The sequence below is a fragment of the Passer montanus genome, unplaced genomic scaffold (assembly GCF_014805655.1).
Source record: "Passer montanus isolate IOZ18808 unplaced genomic scaffold, ASM1480565v1 scaffold11, whole genome shotgun sequence".
Taxonomy (NCBI): Eukaryota; Metazoa; Chordata; class Aves; order Passeriformes; family Passeridae; genus Passer; species Passer montanus.
In genome coordinates, this window is record NW_024357613.1 from 14450697 (window position 1) to 14475567 (window position 24871).

General features: G+C 39.2%; 1 protein-coding gene across 1 annotated transcript in view; it reads right to left on the reverse strand.

Moving 5' to 3' along the window:
• BCKDHB (branched chain keto acid dehydrogenase E1 subunit beta) overlaps positions 1-14199 on the reverse strand; it is a 111373-nt gene extending 97174 nt beyond the window's left edge. The window contains exons 1-3 of the mRNA XM_039727701.1: positions 14038-14199; positions 11498-11575; positions 8918-8986 (exon numbers count right to left, since the gene is read on the reverse strand). Coding sequence (XP_039583635.1) covers positions 8918-8986; positions 11498-11575; positions 14038-14173 — 283 coding nt within the window. The 5' untranslated portion in view covers positions 14174-14199. The remainder of the gene's footprint in view (positions 1-8917; positions 8987-11497; positions 11576-14037) is intronic.
• Between the last annotated feature and the right edge of the window lie 10672 nt (positions 14200-24871).

Genomic DNA, 24871 nt, shown 5'->3' on the forward strand with positions numbered 1-24871 from the left:
GTTGCAGCCTAAATTAAAAAAGAGCAATGCCTAACTGGACAAAGCATTCAAATATTCCTCCAGCTATGACTAATAACATTCCTTTGTCAACTACAAAAAACTTTTGCTGCGTGAGAAGCACACTTGCAGAAAAGCATAACTGACATACAGTTTGACATGAGAAGCTATGCCAGATGACCAAGTGCTTACCTGCAAAAATAAGCCCCAAAATTGACATCTACCAAATACTATATGTGGGTATAAGCACAAGACAACACACCAGCTTAAATTACAAGGCTTAGGTCAGTTCCATGCATTTCCACATCATCTGCAACATGACATGACATGACAGAGATCCTGCAGGAAACACAGAACAGTTGTCAAAGCTAAGTATTGCAACCTGTCAATGAAAATTCTGCTGTAATAAGCTGCACACACCATCTGGATGACAAATCAAGGAACAGGCAAAAATGTCAAATACAAGTTACCCTCTCTCTCATTCCTCAGTATCACTAGTGTAGATGTATTTCATAGTAAATGTGAAAGCATGCTGGATCCACCTGGAATTGGGAAGCAAGTACTCTCAAGAGCAAAGATTTCATGCTGCTGTAGAAGTACTCAGAAGCAAAGATCTTAATGGCCAGTAATCTGCAGTAATGAAAGCAATCTTACAAATCTCACTGGTAACCATGCCTGTCCTTTTATAATGCAAAGCATGTGCAAGAGAAAAATTAATAAAGTAGTCTATACTTGGTGCTTCCATCTAAGTGTGAAAACCCTGTGCCAGGTTTTGAGGATTTAATGTTTCTGCAAATTAAAAAGAAAAGAGATCTTTTATAAAAAATTACTAGCATGTTATATCAACCTGGGCACTGAAAGATGGCTCTGAATCAAGTCAAAATAAGATTAGCCTATACCTCAAAGTGCTTCTGCTTCAAACCTGGTTAAACAATTCCCAGACTTGGATACTAGTCTTGATTTTTTTCACCCTTTTAGGCTTCAAGCAAATTACTTCCAAGAAAACTCTTGAGAGTTTTATTCCCTGTAATAAAGACTGCAGAACCTTCTTAAACTGAAATTACCACCCTCTTACCACCAAACTCAGATTAGAAAAAACAGCAGTCATAATGAATTAACCCCAGTTGATGAGCGGGATAAATAAACACATAAACAGAGGGAATCACAGGACTAACCAAAGAAATTAAGAATCACTTCATTCCACCTAAGAAATTGCAAAGGCATAAAGAGATATCTAAAAGAAGGTACACAAAATGTGCTTGCAACCTCGTATTAATACAGGCTGCAAAGACTAGTTATGCTCATCAATTCCATCTTGGGTCTTTAATACATAACGTTTCATCCTCCTAGACACAATATTATCAAAATACTGGTTTTACATGATTCACTACAAGTATTTTCTAAGTGGAAAATTCCATTTTTATGAAGTTCAGCAGCACATACTTTTTTGCCCAGCAGTGTATCTTGAAATATCTTAAAAATGTGAGAACAGCTTTCTCTTTTTACTCTGCACTGAGTATCAAATTCTATATTAAAAAACACATTCCTTATCTTTCCCTCAAACAGGTTTACAACACAGGAAAATAAACATAATGAGTATTAGCAAGCCTCAAATAAATAAAATACAGTTTTCACACCAGGCACACTATCAGAACAAATTTAAAAAAAAGAAAAAAAACAAAACTAAAATAAAAGCTATTTAGCTGTGACAGTGACTGATTTGTATCATTATCCCACAGATAAAAAAGGTGTAGAAAGGACATACTACATTATACCAAGTTTTTACATTTTACCAAGTTTTCAAATAACTTTCCTTCTAACTGTAAATCTTCAAAAAAGAATTGGCTATTTAAGATGAAAATGAACAAAATGTACTATTGTGTAATGAGTCCGGAACACGTTCTCCAGATGTTACTGTTCAAAGACATTTCTATAAATCAGAACAAATCCAGGTCTTGCCAAACTGTTCTGGAAGAACCAGGCAAGCAAGCTGCAGAATTCTCCACTTAAATCTATGCACAAAGAAATGATGATAACCAAACCCCAGGCTATTTAGGTTTTATTCAATCTACACACAAGTAGTCATTATGAACACCATAAAATGTTCCACCCTTAGCTTATGTTCATGATGTTAAAAATTCTGAACTCCCTCCTTCCCTCACATGCAATGTTTTAGGAAGGACCAGGATTTATGCAAAAGAAGTACCATGTTTCTCCAGCAAGCTTGCAGTCTCCTTCTGAAGCACGGAGATAACATTTTTCTATCTGCTTATACAGTAAAGCCCTAACACTTATGCTAGTTTAGGCTGAGTTTTTCCTCTTCCTCATAAAAGCCTACGGTTATGTTCTAAAAGAATGTAAAAGACACCATGATTATTGATTCAAAATTCCACATAAAAACCTCAGTGTCTTCCTACCTGTTGAATTAAGACCCAACTACTCATAGCTTTGGGAGGCAGAACACACTGCCTTAATATATTGCATTACAGCCCATACAAATTGTGTTCTTGTATTTCTTACCTTTGCACTGTAACATTTGGGACCACAAAAACAACCAGAACAACCCAGAATCTCCATTAACAGATATCTGCTACCTTACCAGTAACATTAAGTGTAGTCTACACAATAAAAAATGTCCTGAAATCACTACCAAAAATATTTACAATATAAACATTTTAAAGTATTTGATGTATTTTGGAGGCAAATGATCAGAATTTTTTTTAAAACAACCCTATACTACATCTACTTCTATTAGCTCAGCTCCAAAAAGTTCTCCCATCATTTCATGCTACTAAAAGCCATCAGGACATTAAGGAGTTTTTGCAAGCACATCCAAACTTCAGCCAACAACCTTCACCAAATACCATAACAGAACGTGGGGACAACTCTATGTTCTCACTGGTGTTTTCCTCCATAGGCTTTCATTTAAAACACAGAACTTGCTTTCAGGAGTTTTCTACAGCTAAAGCTCATAGAATAATATTGTGTTCAAGTAAATACTTATCTTCAAAGAATGACTACTATTATTTTTGAAAAGCTGGTGTCCCTTGAGCATGGCTAGGTACAGCCATCTCCTGGCCAAATAAACAAAGACTCATGAATTAGTTTACTGGACTATAAATAAACTATTCATTTACTGAGAATGAAGCGTTCCCTGAAAACTCACACACGTGTTTACACCTTAGACACAAGATCTACAGAATAACAACCAGGGATTACAGTGGATCAGGTGTTGTAAATAAACATTACTGTTGAAGACAAGCTAGCATTATCATGGAATGTAACAACAGAGAGCTGTAAGCAACCAGGTTTTACTCAGTAAAACACAAGAGGAAAGTATCCGGTTTTGGATGCCCTATATCCTCCAGCTGCAGCAACAAGAGTTCAGAGAAACTGATCAATAGAGAAAAGCTTCAAATCATAACAATAATCCTGCACTAGGACCATGTGTGTAGGAAAGCCAGAGAAACTTCACCACTGAAGGCTAAAAACAGCCTTTGCCAGCTGATCTGTCCCAAAACATACCCTGTGCTTCAGAGAGAAAATTTTGTAAGGAAGACAGAAAGGAAAGAAAAACAAATATGGAAGTGATAAATAAAATCATTTTTAAAGCATCCAGCTGATTGCTAATGTGGCTAGGTCATCCTGACATAAGGATACTATTTTCTTTCACAGCTACAACTGTGGTTTCATATGTAGCTCAGTCACTCGCTTTTCGCTGAGTTTGAAACTTGCCACAGAGGAAATTTCTGATCAACTTTCCCTGTTCTCACAGGATTCAATACAAGTGTTACCTCTTCTCCTGATGTTTCTTTTTTGCCTGTGATTTATCAATTTGCAAGAAAATATCCTGAACTGGCTGAACAGACAGAAATTAATGTTTAGAATCTGCTCCCCACCTATTTCATACTTTTTTCAAAATACAGTTTGGAAGAAAATAATCCTAGCAACTATATTTACACTCCTAGCTGCATCAAAATAATAATAATAATAAAGCACAGGAAGGATTATATAAAAAATAATCCTATAAGCTTGAAAACATTAGGGAAGAAAGAGAATTAAATTTCAAGTAACTTGTGCATTCTCCTTCCACTCTACATGACAAAACCGAAAATGAGTAAGAAGAAAAAAAAATGAAGCTGTTTATTACATATTTACTACTACCTGCATGTATTAATGTCTCTAGCCATGTGTATACCTCAGTATCACCTAAAAGGAAATCAGCTGAGATTGATTTTGTTTTATCCTACGCACATATAGGAGTGACACACAGCTGTTCTTACTGAGTTTCATTTTATCAAGCATCCACCCAGCAAAAAATCAATTAGTGGCTGCACAGCAGTAGATTAGAAAAAACCTGGGGACTAAATCAGGCCACAAACTGACAGCCAACACTGCATTGCTAATAAAGGCAGCAAACATCCCTCCAGAACATTTCAGCAATGTTACACAGAAACCTTAGGAAAAGCACTTTGTTTTAATTGACTGTTTGAGGGTATCATAAGCTGCTGTGGGCAGTACATCTCTGTGTGCACTGACGCACAAAAAGAGGGGAACAGCAATAACAGAGACCAAACAGAACAGATAAAAACTAAAAAGCCATTAGTCAGGAACTCTCCAATCAGTGATGGGACATTAATCCAGAAAGGAAGAACCCCATCTTCCTCTTGTTCACTCTGCGATCACACAGAGGATCCCAAACAGTGACACATTAACCACACAAGCAAAAGACAAATTCACTCCAAAACATTTCAAGCTAACAACTGCTGAAAAAAGCATTTCTGCTGTATCTCCACAAAGATCCAATTTGGTATCTCAGCCAACTCTTTGTGGAGTTTCAGAACTCCTGAGGGACAGCATTAGGCCAAGTCTCTTATACCCTGGGCAAGCATTTGCTTCTGGTAGGAGATACCACAGTGACATCCTCCTGGAACTGAGAGAATCTTTGAAATAAAAACTCCCATTCAAAGTATTCACATTCTACCTGTATTTGCAAATAGTTGCAAGGGAATTAAAATGGTATTATTCAGGAATTCCCTACTCAAAAAGTAAAAGACTCATTTACACTACTCTTTCAGTCAAAAACAATTTTCAATAGCTCAAAAACTTAGAAAACAATCTATTCAGGCCTGTAAATACAGTCACCTAGACTCCCCGATGGCAAACAGAAGGACATTCCATGACAAGGAACTGCAGATTGCTATGCAATAGGAAATTGAGCAGAACCTCAAAGGGTTTGCAAACTTCATCTGTAAAAGTGAACATATACACTCAAAAAAAGTCAGCCCCTATTCAAGCACTGCTATGGGGAAAGACCTGCCAAGCTCACCTTTCTTCTGTTGGAGTCTCAAGAGTTCTGAGAAAGGACTGATCCTATTCCACATTCTCAAAATATCAAGCTCTGAAATACTCAAAAAGCTCCTGATCCTTACCCTTGTGCACATTAGATTCTCAAATGCAGGCCAGAATGGTAGGAAAGAAAAATCACCATAGAGGCACTCACAGATAAGGAAGTCCCCAAGCTGTGGGTGTTTGGAGGACAGCAGAAAGAACATTCGCAAGCAGCATAATACATATATATATATATATATATATATATACACATATATATACACACACACTTCACTTCCTTGTTTATGTAATTTTCATTTCTTGGCCACAGTAGGATAGAGAGGTCTTTTTTTTTTTTTTGAGTTACACAAAAAACACCTGCCCTAGCATTCTTCTGAGTTACATCCCTTGTCAATCACTATTTCTGCTATTCTTGTTTCTCAGTCCTCACTTCTGTCCACTTTTTCCATTTTTACCTTGTTTTTACCCCTATTTTATCCTCCAATTTCTTTACCTCCTATAATCTAATTCCTACCTCTGATCTCCTCTATATTTCTGTCATGTGGATGATACCAATCTTTACATGTTGCCACCTTATTTCACACCTCAGGCAGAGCAACAGGACATATATTCCTATTTCAAGATCATTGTTTCAAATCCATTTGCAGACTCAAAGACAAATGGACAGCATTTTGTCTGAAGGACTGGAAAAATAATGTACTTCCCTTTAAAAAAAAATTAAAAGTGTTTGCACACGTTACCTAGGCTATGAAAACACAGTAGGCAGTTTACATCACACTGTTCTAAGGACAGGAAACACCTCCAGAGAGCAGGACTATGGAACAGCAGGCATTCCTTACTTCAAGAAAGATACTCTAGAGTTTAGAGGATTTAACTTCTGCAAAACGGTGACAATCTAAAACCTGTCATCAGAGGGTGATGGGGAAGGAGATAAAAAATAAAATGTGAATATGCCTTCCAGGGTACCAGACCAGAGAGACGGCACAAAGGAAAAAACTGCCCAACACTTGTTTCCTTTATCTGAAAGGAGCACTCTGCATAAATATTTCAGAAAGTCTACTAATTTTCAGAATTATTCAGCAACAGATTTTTAAACATTCAACTCAATGCCAGGAAACTAGAATAATGTATTTCAGACCTTCACATAAGATGCATAGGAACAAACATGCCATCTTTAGTCACACTATCATGAAAATTAAACTTCCACACACTGACTTATTTACATACAATTCCTTAATTAAATATTTTTAAACATAATTCCTGGCAACACATTAAAAATTCATCTGCTCAAAAGGTTGCATTTATTTCCTTAAAAAGTCAATAAGCTTTCCTTCACTTACTAGCACAGGCCTCCGGCTATGTTTGTAACACTCCACTGGAAAAAAAAATAAGCAGCTTTTATATTTAATGACCAATTTATTCTAAAAGCAAATTTCTTTTCTATCTTTCCAGAGAGACTTCAGTAACATTCTGGACACCAACCAACATCTCTATAATACTACTACTGAGAATTACTATATTAAGTTCTTCCTACTATAATATTAGATTATATTTAGACCTTGACCTCTATAAACGTGCTTTAAAATGAACTATCAGTTTTTATTAAAATAACAACTTACAGGCATAGACTGCCACCTAGTGATTTTAATTATCTACAAGGAAAAAGAAACTGAACAAATGAAACAAAAATCAGCCTCTCTTCCAGGATAGAGGAAAAAAACCCCATTCCTTCATATTTTATATCAACCTATAGAAACAACCTAACATTATATTACTTGCATCACCTACTATAATTTGACAGTAAATTCAGGAGGGGTGTGGGGAAAGAGTCAGTAAGTATATGTAATCTTCCTCATAAGATCTCATAAGATCAGGTTGGTTGGCTGTCACTTCCATCTGGAATTCCTCCTTATTTTCTTAAAACAAGCATTCCATCTAGAATTTATTTAATCTCTGAGACTGCACTGATGGGCAGACACACCCCTCAAAACACTGTACTCTTTCAAGTTTTTGCACTTTCGGTCCTTTCTGTTTCTGCTCAGTATTGTAACTGTATTTTTAGTACATCCTCCACTTCATCTTTGCCATTCCCTCTTCAGCCACTGCCTGTTTTCTACTGAATTTCACTATCAGTGAAGAAAGAAGTTGAGTTACCTCTGTCCTCTTATCTGCCTTACAAAATTGAATTCCTATTCTGTAAATGAGTCCTAAATTCAGGACCTTATCTTCAGACTCTCTTCCTGTTCAAACTCGTATTTCCTCTTATTCACCCTGAGGAGGTTAGTACCCTTTTTGAGCAAATGGCAATACTAGCTTCATTAATCCTTGTTCAATGTTCATATAAGTACAATTGTACTTCATGTAAGTACAATTCCCATGTTCCCTCTCACATTTTAAAGGAGTTCTTTCCAAATATTCCTGAACTTACACCATAGCTTCTTCCAAAATCTCACTAAAATCTCTATTATTATACGCATGAAATAAACCTGACTCTAGCTAGGCTGCTGATGTGCTGTGACTGCTGGTTATCATGCTGATGGAGCACAGTGTAAACAGTCCCTTGCACTCCCTCAACAGACCCCCTGTGCTCTGTCAGGACACTCAGGGCTGTCACAGAGTCTTTGAACAGCACTGGCACATTGGAACACACTATCAATAAAATGCTACTACAAAGATTAAATAATCTCTTTTCTTCATTCCAATATTATGAAATTATGAAATTCATCAAAAAACCCATCAAAAGACCCTCACAGCACCACCCTAACAATATAAAGTTTGTCCCCTCTGTCTTTTAAACTGGAGATGTTCACTAAAACCCAAGAAGGTTGCTTACACAACCATCTGCTGCTGTTACTTACTTCCCAAACAACATCTTCTGTTGTCCATGTTTCCAGCAACTGGTTGCTATCTCAGAGGCTTGGTTTTCATATGGAGTCTAGTACACACAGTCAATATATCACACCAGTTACAGAAATGTAACTCAGTCTCAACAAGCAGCACTGAAGATCATGGCTAACAGAAGCTCAAGTCAATCTATTTGAACACTAACATGTAAACAAGAGAACATCTACATAATAATTGAAGCAGAGAAGCAAGGCAACAAAATATGGTTGTGTTTCTGAAACTTCTTAGAAGTATAGTCTTCGTCCTCTCCTTTTTTTGGTTTACTCAAAAAAAAGTGCATGTTTGCTCTCCAAGATGGCTGTAACACATCTTTATCATCATTGAATAGATTTAATCACTTGCTGCAAAAGGTCCAAGTCATCTCTGTACCTTGAAGAAAGTAGGCTGCTGAAACTTAATATGTTATAACCTCTTCTTCTCTGTAATAGCCCAGTGGGGGAGTAGCAATTGCCAAATTAAAAGCTGTATCATGTTACTGTCTCCACAACCAGCTTCCGAGACCTGTAAAATGCTATACACTAATTAGCCTGCATACATGAAACATTGATTTTACAGTTTTTTAGCATTCCAGCAACAACACTTCTCACAGCAAAACGGGTTAAAAAAAAAGAGCAGAGATGTTAATATGAAACTGATGTCAGATTTATAAATTACATAAACTTACCATACTTGTCTCGCAAGCCAACTGTACATCTGAAGACTCCACCAAAGGCCACGTCTTCACCAAATACAACTGAAAGTAAGAACAGTAGGGGAGGTTAACATTACTCCAACACATCTTATTTTTAAACAATCATGTTTCAAAGGCTTTTATATGAGATGCTAATAAAAGTAACTCCTAACATTTCATTTCACTTCAAGATTTATCTAGATCTAAGCATTTCACATGCACAGCCTGGTTATAATAAATGAAGAACCATGGTTAATGAGGAATCAGAACACTAACACAGCTGCCTCAAAACAGAATTCATGACAGTTATTCTGTTCGGCTTTCATTAGCTATCTACTTTTTTGAAATATCCTATAGTAACACAGTGTCTAAAATTAAATTAGTAAAATTCCAAAAAGCAATTACACTCAGTCACAAATGAGTCATTGAAATTCAGCTTTCTGCTTCAAATGGGAACCATTTTCATTCTTCATCCACAGATTTCAATAATGTTTTGAGAACCATCAAATTGATTTTTTTTTTCAAAATATCAATCCAATATGAAATGTCCAGCCTTCTCCAAACATACTTGCCAGACCCCTGAAGAGTGACTTCAAAGGAACTCCTTTACAGAAAAGATGACTATTTAATAACTAGGACAGTTCTCAGTATTTAACACTACTATTCTTGTAGTCAATAAAGTTTTATCACTAAAAGTATTTGCCTTTAAAACTTAGCTTCATATCAACTAATCTGTTTGTGTTTTTTTCTTTTAATTTAGGGTATGGTTATGTCTAATTTTCTTAACACAGTTTTCTTGTCTGTTTCACAGAAACAACTATTGCCTATTTCAAACTTTTAAGCATGTAAGATGTGCAGCAATACCACCAATAGGTGTTTGCATGAACCAGGGTCAGTTCTAATTATTCCACAATTCTTCAATATTCTCCATATTCTAAAGGACACAAAATAATAAGTTAACCTTCTTGCCTTTCAAATACTATTCTAATTAAATAAAATAAATTTCTGATTGGAATCACTAAAAGGGATTAGCATACTTGTGCTAATCACATTAGTGACACCACAAAGAAAAATAAATTCTATAAAGATGTAAAGGAATGCACTCACGGAGTGTATGATTGAACTATGTCCTTAAATCACTTCTCTAATTTTTAACAATTTGGGTGGGGTTTTATGTACTTAAAATCTTTGCAAGTCCTTTTTGTTACCATATGGCTCCTTACTTTTGAGCCAGCTGGCATCTACAAAAATATTCCCGTTTAATGCTGGTATCCACAAATGGATGACTTGAAGGGATTTACTCATTCAGTTCAGCCACTGAAATGTATTTTCCTGGAGACATTCTAATTCTCATCAACACAAGTATGAGGATTTCTACACTTAAACAACAATTGCTCAATTCCTATACAACTAAAAACATATGAAGGACATGTTTTCCATTGTGAAAAGTCCTAATTAGTTCAGTAAGTGCAGTGATTCTGAGAACTCACATCTGGACCGTAGAACTCCAACATGGCCTTGCAAAGGGCTTTACAAAGACTAAGCCCTGCAATGCTGAGGAGCAAGGCTGGAACCTTAGAGCAACTGGCTCTCTAAAGACTCAAGATTATATATGAGTCTAGGCTCCTGATGGACTAACATTCCACTTGCTTTTATATGGCTGATTCTACAGAAATGGTAATAAAATCTGTTCTTGGCCCTAATTTACCCTCAGTTTTCTAAGTTTAATCAAATTGAGGTGCATATCAAACAGCTGAGATTGAGAGGGAATGTACACAGGCATAGTACTGGGCAGACAACACGGAATTTGTCCCAACAAATTAGACAGTTAGTCAAACTATAGGTTGAGCAGTGATTCAAGCAATGCCAAAAAGGGCTACTAACAAACTAAAAAGAAAACCCAAAATTACACAAGATGATGCAGCCTTAGCAGCTGTGTTCATGGCATGAAGCATCTCTTTCAGATATCTGGCCATCATCATCCCTTTGTTAGGACAACAGATGCAAAAGATCTCCTGTTATATATAAGAATTAAAAGTGGAGTAAATAGTTTTGTGCAATAGTTTATGGTAAGCCTTTCAAATCCCACTATAATGAAGCAGCATCTTCCAAGTCATGGGTTATCCAGACCACAATGCCTAGCAAATCCTACACTGCTTATGCACAACAATGAACATAAAACAGTAAAGCTATAGATTAAATTTGGAGGGCAGGGAAGAAAACAGAATGTACAGAGTGAGGAATATATGGTCTCTAAAAAAATACCAGTTCTCAAGCTGCCCTCAAGGACAGTTCTCATCAGTAATACTTTAAATATGTTAAATAATGTATCTTCTGTCCTCACTTTCAAGTGAAATACACAAAGCTAATACAGAAGATACAACTGCATTTTAGACAATATAATCCATTAGTAATCTGTTAATGCAACACATTTTTAAGATTTGAGATCAAAGTGTAGTAATAACTTATTAGAAAACTTTACAGGCCATGAGAAATACATTAAATATTGTATATAGATAGGCAAACCAAAACAAAATTTGTATAAAGCAAAATACACTAACAAGTGCAAGGTACCTGCAGTTGGATCTTTGGCTAAAGCATTGTCCAAGGCACTTGTTATGGACTGGAAGAGATTCATCTTCTGAGTTTGCCCTGTGTGAAAATGATCATTCCACAATTTAATTTGGTTCAAAACACAAAGTACATTAGAAAACACTGATGCAAACATGTCTAAAAGCTTAACCATCAAAAACAAGATCCCCGTTAGGAATACCCAAGATTCATTCGTTGAATAAACTTAAATTATGGGGTAGATGGGATTGAGCATTGTATACTTGGCCTTCCCAAGGACTGTAATTCCACTTCCAACTTTTTTTTCAAAAAACTATTCTCTTGCCTAGAGCAGATGCAGCTTTGAAAAGCTCAGTCAAGCACTGGGAATAATGCCTTCCTTTTCAAAGGAAGAAACCAACATATTATTTTGAAGACTGGGATAACCCCTTTACTAAAATTTGCTGAAGCTTACTTTATCATTCCTTAATCACATTTTTTTAAGCTCCAGACTTTCCCATGTACAGACATCTATTATAATCAGAAATTTTCTAGACACTGGCCTGCTCTCTGCACTACAGTTAGTAAGTGTCTGAAACTCCAAATCCATACTTCAAAGAAAGAAACTCGGTGCTGAAGTAAGGCAAGCTATTTAACTGATACCAAGGCTACCAGAATGCCCTTCTTCATTCCAGCACTTTTGGGAAAAACAAGGAGACCTGAAAGCAAAGATGGACCAAAACAGTAGCCTAGTCCTCACTACTGTGACCAATTCACAGTCTGCAAGTAAATACAGTAACTTTTAAAAGAAACCAAGTAAGTAAGAAATTGCTTGGCTACATTTGGTAGCTCTTTAACTGGCAAAACCTCTTCAGTCATGACTAGAAGCCACAGTCCAGGCAAATGCTACCTACCAACACACACAGTGTGTAAAACTAAATAAACAAATGAGATGATTAGATGAAGATCCCACACAAACTAACAGGTGTTAGAACTCAGAAAGGTGAAATACATTCTTTTCCCAGTAGTTATAGTACCTCTCAACAAACATTCAGGTTCCCTTTCTTCTAAATCTTTAATTAAAATGTTAGTATTTTTTGTTAGACTCATGTCACACCACACTCGACTAGCTGAATAGCTGCATTCCAACACATTCCTGTGCTTGCTAACTTCACTTGTTATACTTTATGTGGCCCTTTAAGGAGAGTAAAATGTGGAAAAGAAAATGTTATGGGAACTGTTCGTTATACAAAAGCCCTAATGAATGAAATTTACAAATTCAAGAGAAGAAAAGCTCAGGAATGGCAGCTGTTTCTCTCCTTCCCTCGTCACCCACATTAGTACTTAGGTTATCTTTTCTACAAGATACCATCCTTCCAGTATTTGAAATAAATAAATGGCTATTTCTTAAGCTACAGAGACTTCTTACCACAAAAGTTCTAACCTGCTTCTCTTGCTTATAACACAGGCCTTTCTACAGCCCCACAGAGAAATGGGAAAACTAATTGCGCCTTTTAGATTTGAACTGTGAAGTTGGAAAAGCAATAGCTCAACAATATCAGGGTCAGTATTGCCATAATTTTATCTCACTTTCACTGCTTTTAACAGAATTTCAAAGTGTATTTTGACTCACTTTGAGTCAAATTTCTACTCATTAATGGCAATAACTGGCATGCCACTCCAGAGCTTCTCTGCATGACCTCAAGCAGGGACCTGCCATGCCCAAGTTTCACCATGTGGCACCTTGGTCACCTGTACATCTTTGTCACTAATGGAAACTCTGTTTCTGTCGCTCGTGATCCAGATGCAACACCAAGGCACCCAACCAAGTACCAAGTTTTCTAGAGGATAGCGAGGTTCACGTGACAGAAACAGCTGTTCTGCAGCTGGCAGGCTTCTTCCAGAACTCGGCACTAGCCGTTTGCAGGGAAGCATCTCAGAAATAAGAGTCAAACGCCATGCGCTGCTCATTTCCAACTTATCTGTGTTTACTCTCAACCATGTGACCACGAGCACGACCTCGAACCTTTCAGCGGACAGCAAGCAGTCTTTATTCATCACAGGTTTATTATCACACTCATGACCTCAGCATGCCATACAAAAACCAGGATAGATGTCAAGATGCGTTACTGCTAGAAGCTTTTGGTACAGGACAGCGGCCGAGGACGGCCTTAGAGAGCACACGATGGGCCCACCCACCGCAGCCCTGGCTCTGACAGCCCGAAACACTTCGCCCCCCACCGCCGAGGGGGCCTGTCCGCCCGGCCGGCGGCCTGCAGGGCCCTTCCCACCCCCAGCCCAGGAATTCTGCGGACAGCCCGAATTCTGCGGCTGGAAGTGCAGAGGACACAGCGGGGTCACGCGGCCGTGCGGTGCCTCCGCCGCCCGGGGCGCGGCCCGCAGCGCCCCAGCGGGCCCTCGGCGGCTGCTGCCTGCCTCCCTCCCATCCCGGACGGGGCTGCTGGCGGCCTCCGCCAAGAAGGCGGGGGCGACAGGGCGGACCCGGCGGCAGAGCGAGGTTGAGGCCGGCCCGCGGGGTGGACCCCGGCCAGCCGCGCTCTCACCGTACTCGCTGGGCGCCGGGTCCGGCTGGAAAGAGAAGTGCGCGGCGGTCCGGCGGGGCGCGCCCGGCAGCGGGGCCAGGCGGCCCCAGAGCCCGGCGGGGAGCGCCGCGCGCAGCGCCCGCCCCGCCGCCGCCATCGCCGCGATGCCGGCCCCCCGCCGGCAGCGCGTTCTAAAGAGGCGGGGTCCCGCACCGGCCTCCCATTGGCCGGCGCCGCCGGGACATCGACCAATCAGCGGCGGCTCCGGGGTGGGTGGAGGAGTGGGAGGGAGCGTGGTTCGCTGCGAGAGCGCGGGGGGCGTGGCCTGGGGACGCGAGTTCGGGCACGGGTTCGGGTTCGGGTTCGGGTTCGGGTTCGGGTTCGGGTTCGGGTTCGGGTTCGGGCTCGGGCTCGAGTCCGGGTTCGAGTTCGAGTTCGGGTTCGGGTAGGCGCGCGGCACGCGGCAGCCGTGAGCGCGCCCTGAGGGCGGGAGCGCGCTGCTCCCGTGCGCCCTCACAGCTACAGGACAGGGAGAGCCGCAAGCCACGGGCATAGGGACAGGCATAGCCGCAGTCGTAGGCAAGGACACAGCCCTAGGCGCAGGCACAGCCATGGCCGCAGTCATAGTCATAGGCACAGGCACAGCCATAGGCACAGGCACGGCTATGGCCGCAGTCATAGCCATGGCCACAGGAGGCCTCACCTCGGTGCTGTCCCAGTCGTGGCTGAAACCAAAGGCTTCACCTCTCCCCTTAAACTCTTCTCTTTTCCACCACTGCAGGGGTTGTCCTGTCACCACCCCAGAACTGACAAATCGTAGACTGGTTTGGGTTGGAAGGGACCTTAGAGATGATCTGGTTCCAAGTCTTGCCAATGGCAGGGACACCTTTCACTAGGCAAGGATGCTCTCAGATCCCCTCCGACCTGGCCTTGAGCACTTCCAGGGATGGGGCATCCACAGCGTCTGTGGGCCACCCGTTCCAATGCTTCACCATTCTTGCAGTAGAGAATTATTTACCTAGTATCCATTCTAAACCTATACAGTTCCAGTTTAAATCCGTTCCCCCTTGTCTTGTCACTACATGTTCTTATAAAACTCTCCATCTTTCTTCTAGGCTTCCTTCACAAATATCTGAAATCCTCAAATTCTACCCCAGCAACTGCCCCAGAAGGGTAAAAAGAATTCATAGACCTGCAGATATTACCTGTTCTACTCTGTCTCTCAAAATCCCTCTCAAGTGCCCATCCAGCCTGCCTCTCAGTCTGTCTTATTTTAAATTAATTTTTTCCAAGGTCCTTTCTTCCAAACACTCTTGCTCAGACTCTTGTTACATTGTTTTATTGAAATTATTACTTTTTATATGCACATGTTTTCTTTGTTAGATTTTATAAAAACATTATTTCTAATGTTCTCCTCATCCAAGTGTGACGACCTCACATTCCATCCATCATCCAGATGAATCTCCTTGATCTACTTGGTCTACTTTTGCAGCCTCCATTTCTTCCTCTGTACACCCATCCTTGCTGCCTTTCAGTTGTCCCCAGGTCAATTTTTTTTGACTTTCCCTTTGTCAGTGCTTCACATCTTGTCCCCGTGCATGCCTCTTCTCAAGCCCTTTCATGCAGCCTCCAATGCATGTGACAAGCTCTGAGTTGTTCTTCTCTGTCTGTTTTGATATTATCTGTTAGACCAGCCATTCTTGCTAGCATTTTCACTTTGCTCCAAGAACTCTAACTCAATATTGTGCCTCAAAGAAAAAGGCTAGAAATTATAATTATATCTAAATGGCATCACGTCTTTCAAATGAGAGAGCTCGTATGTAACCCTCTATGAACAGGACCTGGTTTAAACACTGGAATGTTAGATTTCATGTCTAACATAAAATATGTATAACTGTTATGATTAGATTTTTTTTACTATCTGAGTTCCAAGCCATTACTGAATATCCTTGTAATGATCACCGTTCCATTTCATTGAAGACTATTGTTTCATTATGTATTTTGTGAAAAAATATTTTTTCATGTTGATTTACAATTTCTTAATCATTAAGATTTGTGCAAAATAAAAGGCTTAATCCTCCTCCTAACTGGGGAGACCATCCACTTGCTCTTTAACATGCCCTTTATCCTTAGATACTGCTGAAAAAGCACTCAAGTTTTCAGTGATTGATCATGGGATCAAACAAGTTTGAACATATCCCAGTATACTCCAGGGGGAAAAGGCACTATTTAAGTTTCTAAAGGGCTTGAGAATTTTAGCAAACAATAGAAAAGCCATCTTTGCAATGAACAAGGAGTATAAATGTCAAATGTTGAGGTTGTTTCCAATTTCAACTGAAGGCAATGCATAGATGTTTGAAAAAGTTTAGGACCTGGAAAACATCATAGCCATCAAGTGATATATATATAATCATGTAATATGTGGTTAATTGTGTAAGATATTAAAAATATCCAGGTTTACTATTCAAATATTTGTGTCTCAGAAAGCAATGTGTCTGAATAGGAGGAATTTAGCTATATTTCACATCATTGTGGCAAGATCTGCAATACTTAAAGATGGAGAGCAATAGTATAGAAAGGAATTACTTTACATGCAAGTCTGTCATCTATTACTAATGTGTCAGTTACTGTGAATTGCTAAACTCATACTATAAACTGTAAGATATATTCTGCTTATGTACAGATAGTAGATACCATGCTGTGACTCTTGTCTCCTATACCTGGTGATACACAGAATTTGAAAAGGAAAAGAATGGTCATGTGGCCCAGTATCTTACAGAGGAAGTTATAGCATTTATGATGGAAGAGTGGAAAGAAGAAATATCTTCAGTAAGACGTTCATCTGCAAGTCAGACCTAGGTGAAAGAGAAAAAAGTATCTGGAGATACTAACACCTAAATTGTTGTTGCCTTTTGAGTACAAAAGATGGCTTGTCCACATAGCCTTGGATATTTGTACTGGTAATTAAAAAAAAAAAAAAAAGGCAGTCAAAGAGGTTTAGCCAAATGTACATTGGCTGAGCAATATTTTAGTGGTGTTTAGTCCCCGCATTTATGTCTTTCCAGCTCTGATGGGGTAATAATTATATCCATGTTGCTGGTGGTATATGTTGTGATATTCCAGCAACTTCAATTACATTTTGAAGACATTTTTCTCTTTTGGAAGTTGTTCAGTCACTTAGGGCCACTTCTGTTAAATCTGTACAGCAGACATTAAGAGCTGAAATCAACTGCATTCCCCATCTGTGTGTATTAGTCATTTTGCACTCCTTAGTATTGTTGACAACCATTAAAAAACTCTGGCAAGGATTACTATAATTTGTGAATAATCATGCAAAGCAGTTAATAAGGATCTGATGATGGTTGCAGACCCTACTGACCCAGAACAGATTATGCCCATATTTACGGCAGCATCATTCAGATGTAACTCCTTTGAAGTCCATGTTGTTGCCTCTGATTTACATGGATCTAACTGTGAGCAAACTGCAATATTGGTTTTGGACATAAACATATGGCTCCAAGTCTACTATTCTATTTCAAAATCTCTCAAAATTTTTACATAGCTTGCAACTGAACCTTAAACTTGTCACATTTCCTAGTAGGTGTTACTTTAAATTACATTTTTGTAGATGATGAAGCATCCAGGCGATTTCTGTTGCATTCCTTCGAGCACAGTTGTTTTCTTGTCACTTCTGTCTGACATTGTAGTGTTGCTGTAAGTTTTCCTCCCTGCTCTGTGGTTTGTGGAAGGAATTCTGTTGCATGTTTCCACCCCAACAGCTGATTAGCTGTTTCACCCCCTCTTGTAGGAGCTGCTATTAAGCGCTCTTGTCATGCTAATACAAGGTCGTGGTGTTACAGCTGTTTTCATGCTTTGTTTGCTGTCTTCTGTCTTCCTTCTACCCTAATTATTGTCTGCTTTGTCCTTTTTCTGTGCTGATACTTTCGGGCTGTTTTCTCCCATCCCTTCTCCCTCAGACAAATGGGGGGTTTTGTTGATTAGGGACAGTCATTTCTTTCTTGGATACATGAAAAAGAAAAGTTGTACCATTTGGCCTGACTGGTTTTATTGTCAGTCCTGTACAGATTAAATGTGGGAACAGAAGGGTTGTCTTACCCCTAAGAATGAGTAAGACAAACTGAACAAGACCAGAGCACTAATGGTTTTGATCAACAGGATTTAGAAATAAATGATTTCATCTTAGGTAGCATAAATGCCAGAAACCCTTTTGCAGTTTAGCAGAGAAATTATTATTTTACACTTTGATAAAAAGCAGGTCAGGGCAACCTATCTGGAACCAGACAAGTTGTAGTCTGGCAGAGAGCAGGAAAAAAAATATGAAAATAATCTTTAATGGCATAGTTTTGCACTCATTTTCATGTAAGGTCAGAAATCACCCGGTTGCTTCTGCCATATGACCATCTCTGTAGTAAGACAGTGCTTCCCACTCAGTCTAGAACAGTAACGGTGGGTTTCATCACCAGTTGCTTTTAGATTTTTAAATACTGCACTCTTAATTTGAAGACAGTCCTATTTAAAACTGTATGAGAAATTCATAACATTAAGTGAATCAAGGCTAGAAACTGCAGTGTCTCTCCATAGAGACATTATTCAGCTTTCTTTATACGACATTTCAGTATTTCATAATTACAGGATGAGGATCCCACTCTCTTTAATTCAATCAGTTTTAATTGCCTTGAAACTGCAGAGCATATTTAACTCTATTTTCTAGTAACTTAATCTAGAAACGCCTGTACAGGGAAATGATTTCTAATACTCAACTGTTCACAATTCTGATGCCACAAAAGTCATAATTAAATCCAATTTGTGTGAGGAATAGGGATCACATTTTTATCCTTGAGAGAGCTAAATGTAGGAACAATTTACCTGAGAACATACTGGATTCTCATCACTTCCACTCTTCAAATCATAAATCTTAATCAGATTAAGAAAGATGTGGAGTGATGGATTCTTCAGGTACATGGAATGTATTTGTGTGTATGTATATATGTTTATACATATATATATATACACACATATAGCTGACATTATAAGTAGTGTTCAAAAACAAATATACAAAGATGGCTTTAAGTAATGGTCGTGTGATTTAAAGAAGTCACATTTGGATCCCATGAGTTCCCAACAGGTTTCCACAGTTTTCTGTCTGCTGCTGGCTGGCTCTGCTCTAGAGATAACCATGTACCAAGCAACACATTCAAGAGGTTTAAATAAGTGTTTGAGGCAATGTTCACCTTGCCACAGTCTGGCCTTCAGGTGCTATCGGAGTGGGAGCTGTGATCAGTTACAAAAGTAACAAATCTCTCCCCAGAATGTTAATAGTAATTTCTGAAATTAAACATACCAAATGTGTATGCTACCAGCCAGTGAACAAGTCCTACTGCAGCCATATAATTGTAAAATATGCCAAACTTTTACATGTGGAGACATCAACTTTTGTGCATCACCCGGCCAATTGTTGAACTAGTATCACTAGCCAGAGAAGCAGTATTGCATAAGTCAGTGCAGTATCCAGACCCATGTTTCATTGCTGTCAAACAGGAAAAGATTGAAGAGAACTGTATTCAGAGTGTGAATAATCAAAGCTACCCATAATCAGACCATACTTTAGGGATACCTGTGCTACTAATTTTATAAGAGCCAAATGCCATACTCAGCTGTCAGTTTGCCTAAATTTATTCCAAACTGCAAGAGATTTTTTGCTTCTATGTATCTCTTCCTTTTAGTTTGACCATCTGTGCAGTTACAGAATGTTCTAGGTGGTTTTTCCTAGACTAGGTTTCAGGTATTGGTTCACATTCAGATTCTAATGCTGCTTTCAGTGTGGCACTGCATTCTGCACCACTGCAGTCACCCACTTGCAGCTGTCTTTAAATAAAGTAGCTGTGGTATTTATTGTGGTATTTATTATTACTTCTCTTTTCCTTTACCCAATCAATTCTCTTCATCCCAGCAAAAAAAAAATCTAGGTGCAATTTTTAATTTTAATATAGAGTGTATTAAATATATCAATATCTATTAGAAATAGTATAAATTGAGAATTGTCTTACTGGTTTGTAATTTTTAACATATACCATTAGGTGGCAGGAAACAGTAAAGATTTACTTGATGAAATACATATGTTGAAATACAGATCTATCAGATCGCTCTCTCCACCCTTTTTGAATCAGATTTCCTACTGTGAACTGTCAAGAGCTTTGTTTAGCTTATTATTAAATGACTTACCAACAGGGCTCACTGCTTTCATCAAAACTGCTTCAGATTTCATTTTTGTGCAATCCTTTTGTGAAATACAAAAAAAAAAAAAACCACAGAAAAAAACAACAAGGCAAACTCATTCCACTGGGAGTTCCTTTAAAAATTAAACATCAGCACTGTTGTATATTTCTAATCTCTGTTTCTGGTCAGGCTAAATCTTCTGCTGGAAGAAACCCCTAGGCCAGTCTAATTCAGTAAGCACTGGTGGAAGGCAAGAAAGTTTATTATTTTTTGAGAGCCTTGGTTGTAAAGGTTATGCTTTTGTCTGGGTCCAGCTATAAATAGGGACCTTTTCCATAGCATAGGCACAAAAGGATTGAACTGACAAGACTTAGACACCCAGGCTGACGACAGAGGCTGCAAGTAAAAAGATAGGGAATTTATACTGCTAGCAACTTTTATGCCTCTAAATCTAGCTGGCTGCTGATTTTAGAGTTGCAGTGGATGTCACTGGTGAGAGGGTAGGTGGCAGGAATCACAGGGCAAGACTTGTCTGCTCGATAACTCACTCAATGATTGATGTATGGGAAGTTAATTGCACTACTAGTGACTCTGTAGGAGATAAGGAAATCTATGCTCAGCATTTCCCAGAGATGTGGAATTAAATCCCTTGCAAGAGTATCCCCTAAAAGATTTATTCTTGTTCCCTCAAACTCATCAAGTGCAATTGGTAGGAACTGTGCCACAGATATTGTCACACATGTTTAACTGGAAAGACCCAAAGCATATTTTTCCATTTGTTTATGTGATAATCCAGTGCCAAATAAATAACAATTCCAGAAAATACTATACAGCTGCAGTTTGCCATTCCCATTTGATGAGCTAACACCTGAAAGGAAGAGAAGCACAAGAGAGATACTTTGTTGATCTGTTATTGATTAGTCTGATATGCAGAGAAATTCAGCTCAATGCAGTTTTAATGCGGCAGTGACAGTCAAGAGACAGAAATCCATTATTCACAGAAAAATAAATGGTAGCAGCTCAAAGAACTCTTAACAGTGTGTCTCTTTTGTGTCAGGCAATTGCCTCTGGAAGCAAGGAGTCCATCTTTTCCTCCTGTTCAGGCCAGTATTGCCCGAGAACACTTTTAGTAATTACACAAGCTATAACCTCACTATTTGTGAAGTCCACATGTCTTCTTGAGTTAGAATTCAATATTTTTGGCCTCAGTCTCTGAGTTTTAGTAGTTGTTTCCACACAGTTCAGACATAGGCAATCTTGTGGGAAACTCTCTATCTCAAACAGGAATCTTCAATAGTTAAAAATGCCAAACCCAATAATAATAATGGTATCACAAGATGATTTAAGCAACAGATTGTATTAACTTGGATTACAGAAAATCAGATTCCTTCCAAATATAAATACTCAATGCCTGTGCACGTCACAGTCCTATGGCCACCATAACTGTCAGCATTAAAAGGTGGGTCATGTTCAACAGCAATTTCTTTCCCTCACAAATAATAGCTACAGATTTCAGAAAGCTGCCAAGCAGGATTGAATCTAATTCAACATTCTATCAGCCTTAGCATCTGACAGCAGTATTGGTACTCCCAATGGATCAGCTAGCAGTCAATCTATAGATCACCCTACCCTGTTTCTATCTTCTAACTGTGTAGATCACAGACTTCCCAGGAAAGATGCAACATAGCCCTGGAGACCATGGGAGAGGAGCTGCAGTGTGTTAAGAGATTGAGCTTGGACCCTGTGTGAAATCAAAGAAGCCATGTTTTTTCTGGTGCATTGTGAGTTCAAGAATCAAAAATTTTTGTCTTTGAGAGACTGATGTCCCTCTAGTCACTAAGTCACTAAGCCAGTGTGTTTCTCAGAGGGAATTGTGTTCAGTGGGGCTGCTCAAGCTCTCCAAAGGACAGGCTGCTGGGAACAGCTGGGTGCCAGGCAGTGCAATATGCAATGCAAGCCGTGTGCACATCGCAGTTTGGCCCTGGAGTCTGCAGCACACTGTGAGCTCTGGGGTGGATTGGGAATGAACTGATCTGTGTTTGCACATCCTGGTGCTGCTGCTGGGCTTTCACTAACACGGAGCCTGACAGGACATAGGTTAATGCTGGGCTTCAGTCTGGGGCAGTGGTAGTTTAGTTATCTTTGTGGGAAAGAGAGGAACAATCATAACCATCAAGGTGATCACTTACTGTGCTTTATGTTTTGAAAACCACAGATAAGCAGTACCAAGTATTTGGATCTCCACAAAGGGAAGGTCTTTCCAGTCTGCATAATTCCAATGTGGGTTACCATATGCCTGAAGCTAGGAAACATTATTTATATGTTATCAGCCTGTTTTAATTATGTTGTTCTTTACAGTTTTATCAGAAATGTCAAGGGTTGCTTACTCAGCTGAGCCAAAATCCTGAATATTTCTTTTTGTACCTTTGGTCCTTTCACTGCCATACAATCAGATGTGAAAGTCTGCTGAAGAGGATAAATATGTTCTGAGATATTGTCATATTTTGAGAGTGTAAGGACCTAAACAAGCAGTCTCCCTGGATTCTACTTAGAATTTACAGTTGTTTGCAAGAGTGGGTACAACCACCTTTTTGATTTCTTCTAATCTGTGTCCAAGAGGACAAAGTTCAGCCTCCTTTGCAGAACTGCATCTTCCATCTACTTTCTGAGGTGGATATAATAAAAAACAGAACTTGAAAAATCATCTGCCTCAACCCCCTTATCCCCCCTCAAAAAACCCCAAACTATTGGTGTTCTGTATGATCTCCTTTTTACAGAAAGCACCAAAGAGTTTGGTTTTGTTTTTGTTAAATTGCCCGTATAATAAACTCTAGATTTGTACTTTCCTGTCCTTTCTTTTGAAGAGACCTCAGTAAACTAAAACATATTTCAAAATACAAAACCATCAGTCCAAACTAACTCAGATTATTGAATGAAAACAGTTTCCTTTGAAAGAGGGATCTCAGGCAGCACAGTAGAAGCAAGTTAGCTGGAGAAGTCAAAATATTCTGGAGGTCAGCAGAACAAAGTGTATTTTCTAGGCATATGATGACTGTGTGAACACTTAAGCTATCTAACATCTTTCTCTGTCTTCCTGATAGGCTTCCCACATCACCCAGAAAGGAGATTAGTGGAAAGAAATAAGTAGGCTTTCCTAGGACACTTTCCTTAGTGTGCCGAAAAGGTGATAGCAAGAAGTAGGATGAGTAGAAAACAGGAGTGGTTTTGCTCAGGTCTGAAGATACTGGAACGATTTACATTGCAGTAGAAGAATGCCTAGGGTTGTTTTCCTTCAAACGTGCCAGGAGGTGGTACAAGACCTACTGGTGGTTTCATATGTATTGTCAAAGCTACTGCCTACGACTGCACACATTCAGCTTCTTGTGAAAGATTGTTACAGGCAAGACCAAAGGAAAAATTACTCTGCAAGCAATGCTCTACCTACCCAAAACAAACAACAGTAAGGGTGGCTTGTGTAGCAATTTGTAGGAGGAGATCTGAGAATTTTCATCCTTTCTTTAAGGCTGGGATCTAGGAAACTTACCTGAAGGGTAAGAGAGGAAGAAGGATGCAGTTGCAAAATTAAAACAAAAAAAAATACTAACTGATAGAGAAGAAAGAATTGAAAAATTAAATTGCAATAATGGAAAAGGATATGAAAAATCAGGCAGATGATGGAATGGCAAAACAGAAAATCAGGGAAGACAGTTGCAACAGAGGAGAGGGAGATATGTTTGAGATAGCTAAGAGGTGGAGTCTCAGACAGAGCAATGAAGCCTTATGTGATACTGACATAGAACAGGAAACAAAACGACCTCCAGGTGAAGGAGAGAACAGATGGAAGCAAATCTGAGATTCACCTCTGTATCAAAGAGTTTCATCAGGGAGGTCAAGTGAGAATAATGTTAGCTCATCAGTCAAAAACAAGAGAGTGAGATGTGGACCAGAAGTTGCAAACTAAGAGAGTAGGGATGACAGGTGGAAATGCCAGAGGCAGATGGATAGGGGACACCACTGTTGTCTGCAAACTTCTTGGCTATCCAACACCTTGAGTGAGAAAAGCAATTTGAATTGATACTGGTAGTAGAAAGAAGATGCATATACTAAAATGTTAGTAATCTAGAACTAGAATTAGAATTATTTCTAGAATTAAAAAGTTCTGGAACTAGAAAGTTCCTAACCATTGGATCAGGAGGCTCTGTCCCATTATGTACTGTTCTATTAGGAACAGGGTATGCAAACACATCCTAGATTATCTTCAGGTGGAGCTTGATGAGTTTGGGGATGCAATCATACACACAAGTTGATATCCACGATGAGTGAGACCAGATTGGATGTTGTAGGTGGACCTTCCTAGTCCCTGCCCTAATCTTATTTTCCTAATAATGATGCTGTTGACTCATATGTATTGACCAGGACAGGTGCAGACAGACACACATTTGCCTCACTCACTTTCCAAGCCAACTGGATGCCACCCACTTCTGGAATCTGTGTAGCTGGAGTGGCCCAGGGCTGTACCCAAGTTGTTAAATCTGTGCAAATACATGACTTTCAGATCTGAACTGGCTTGCTTTCGCCTAACTTGGAGTGTGGGCGAGCGAGTCCACACCTATCCATA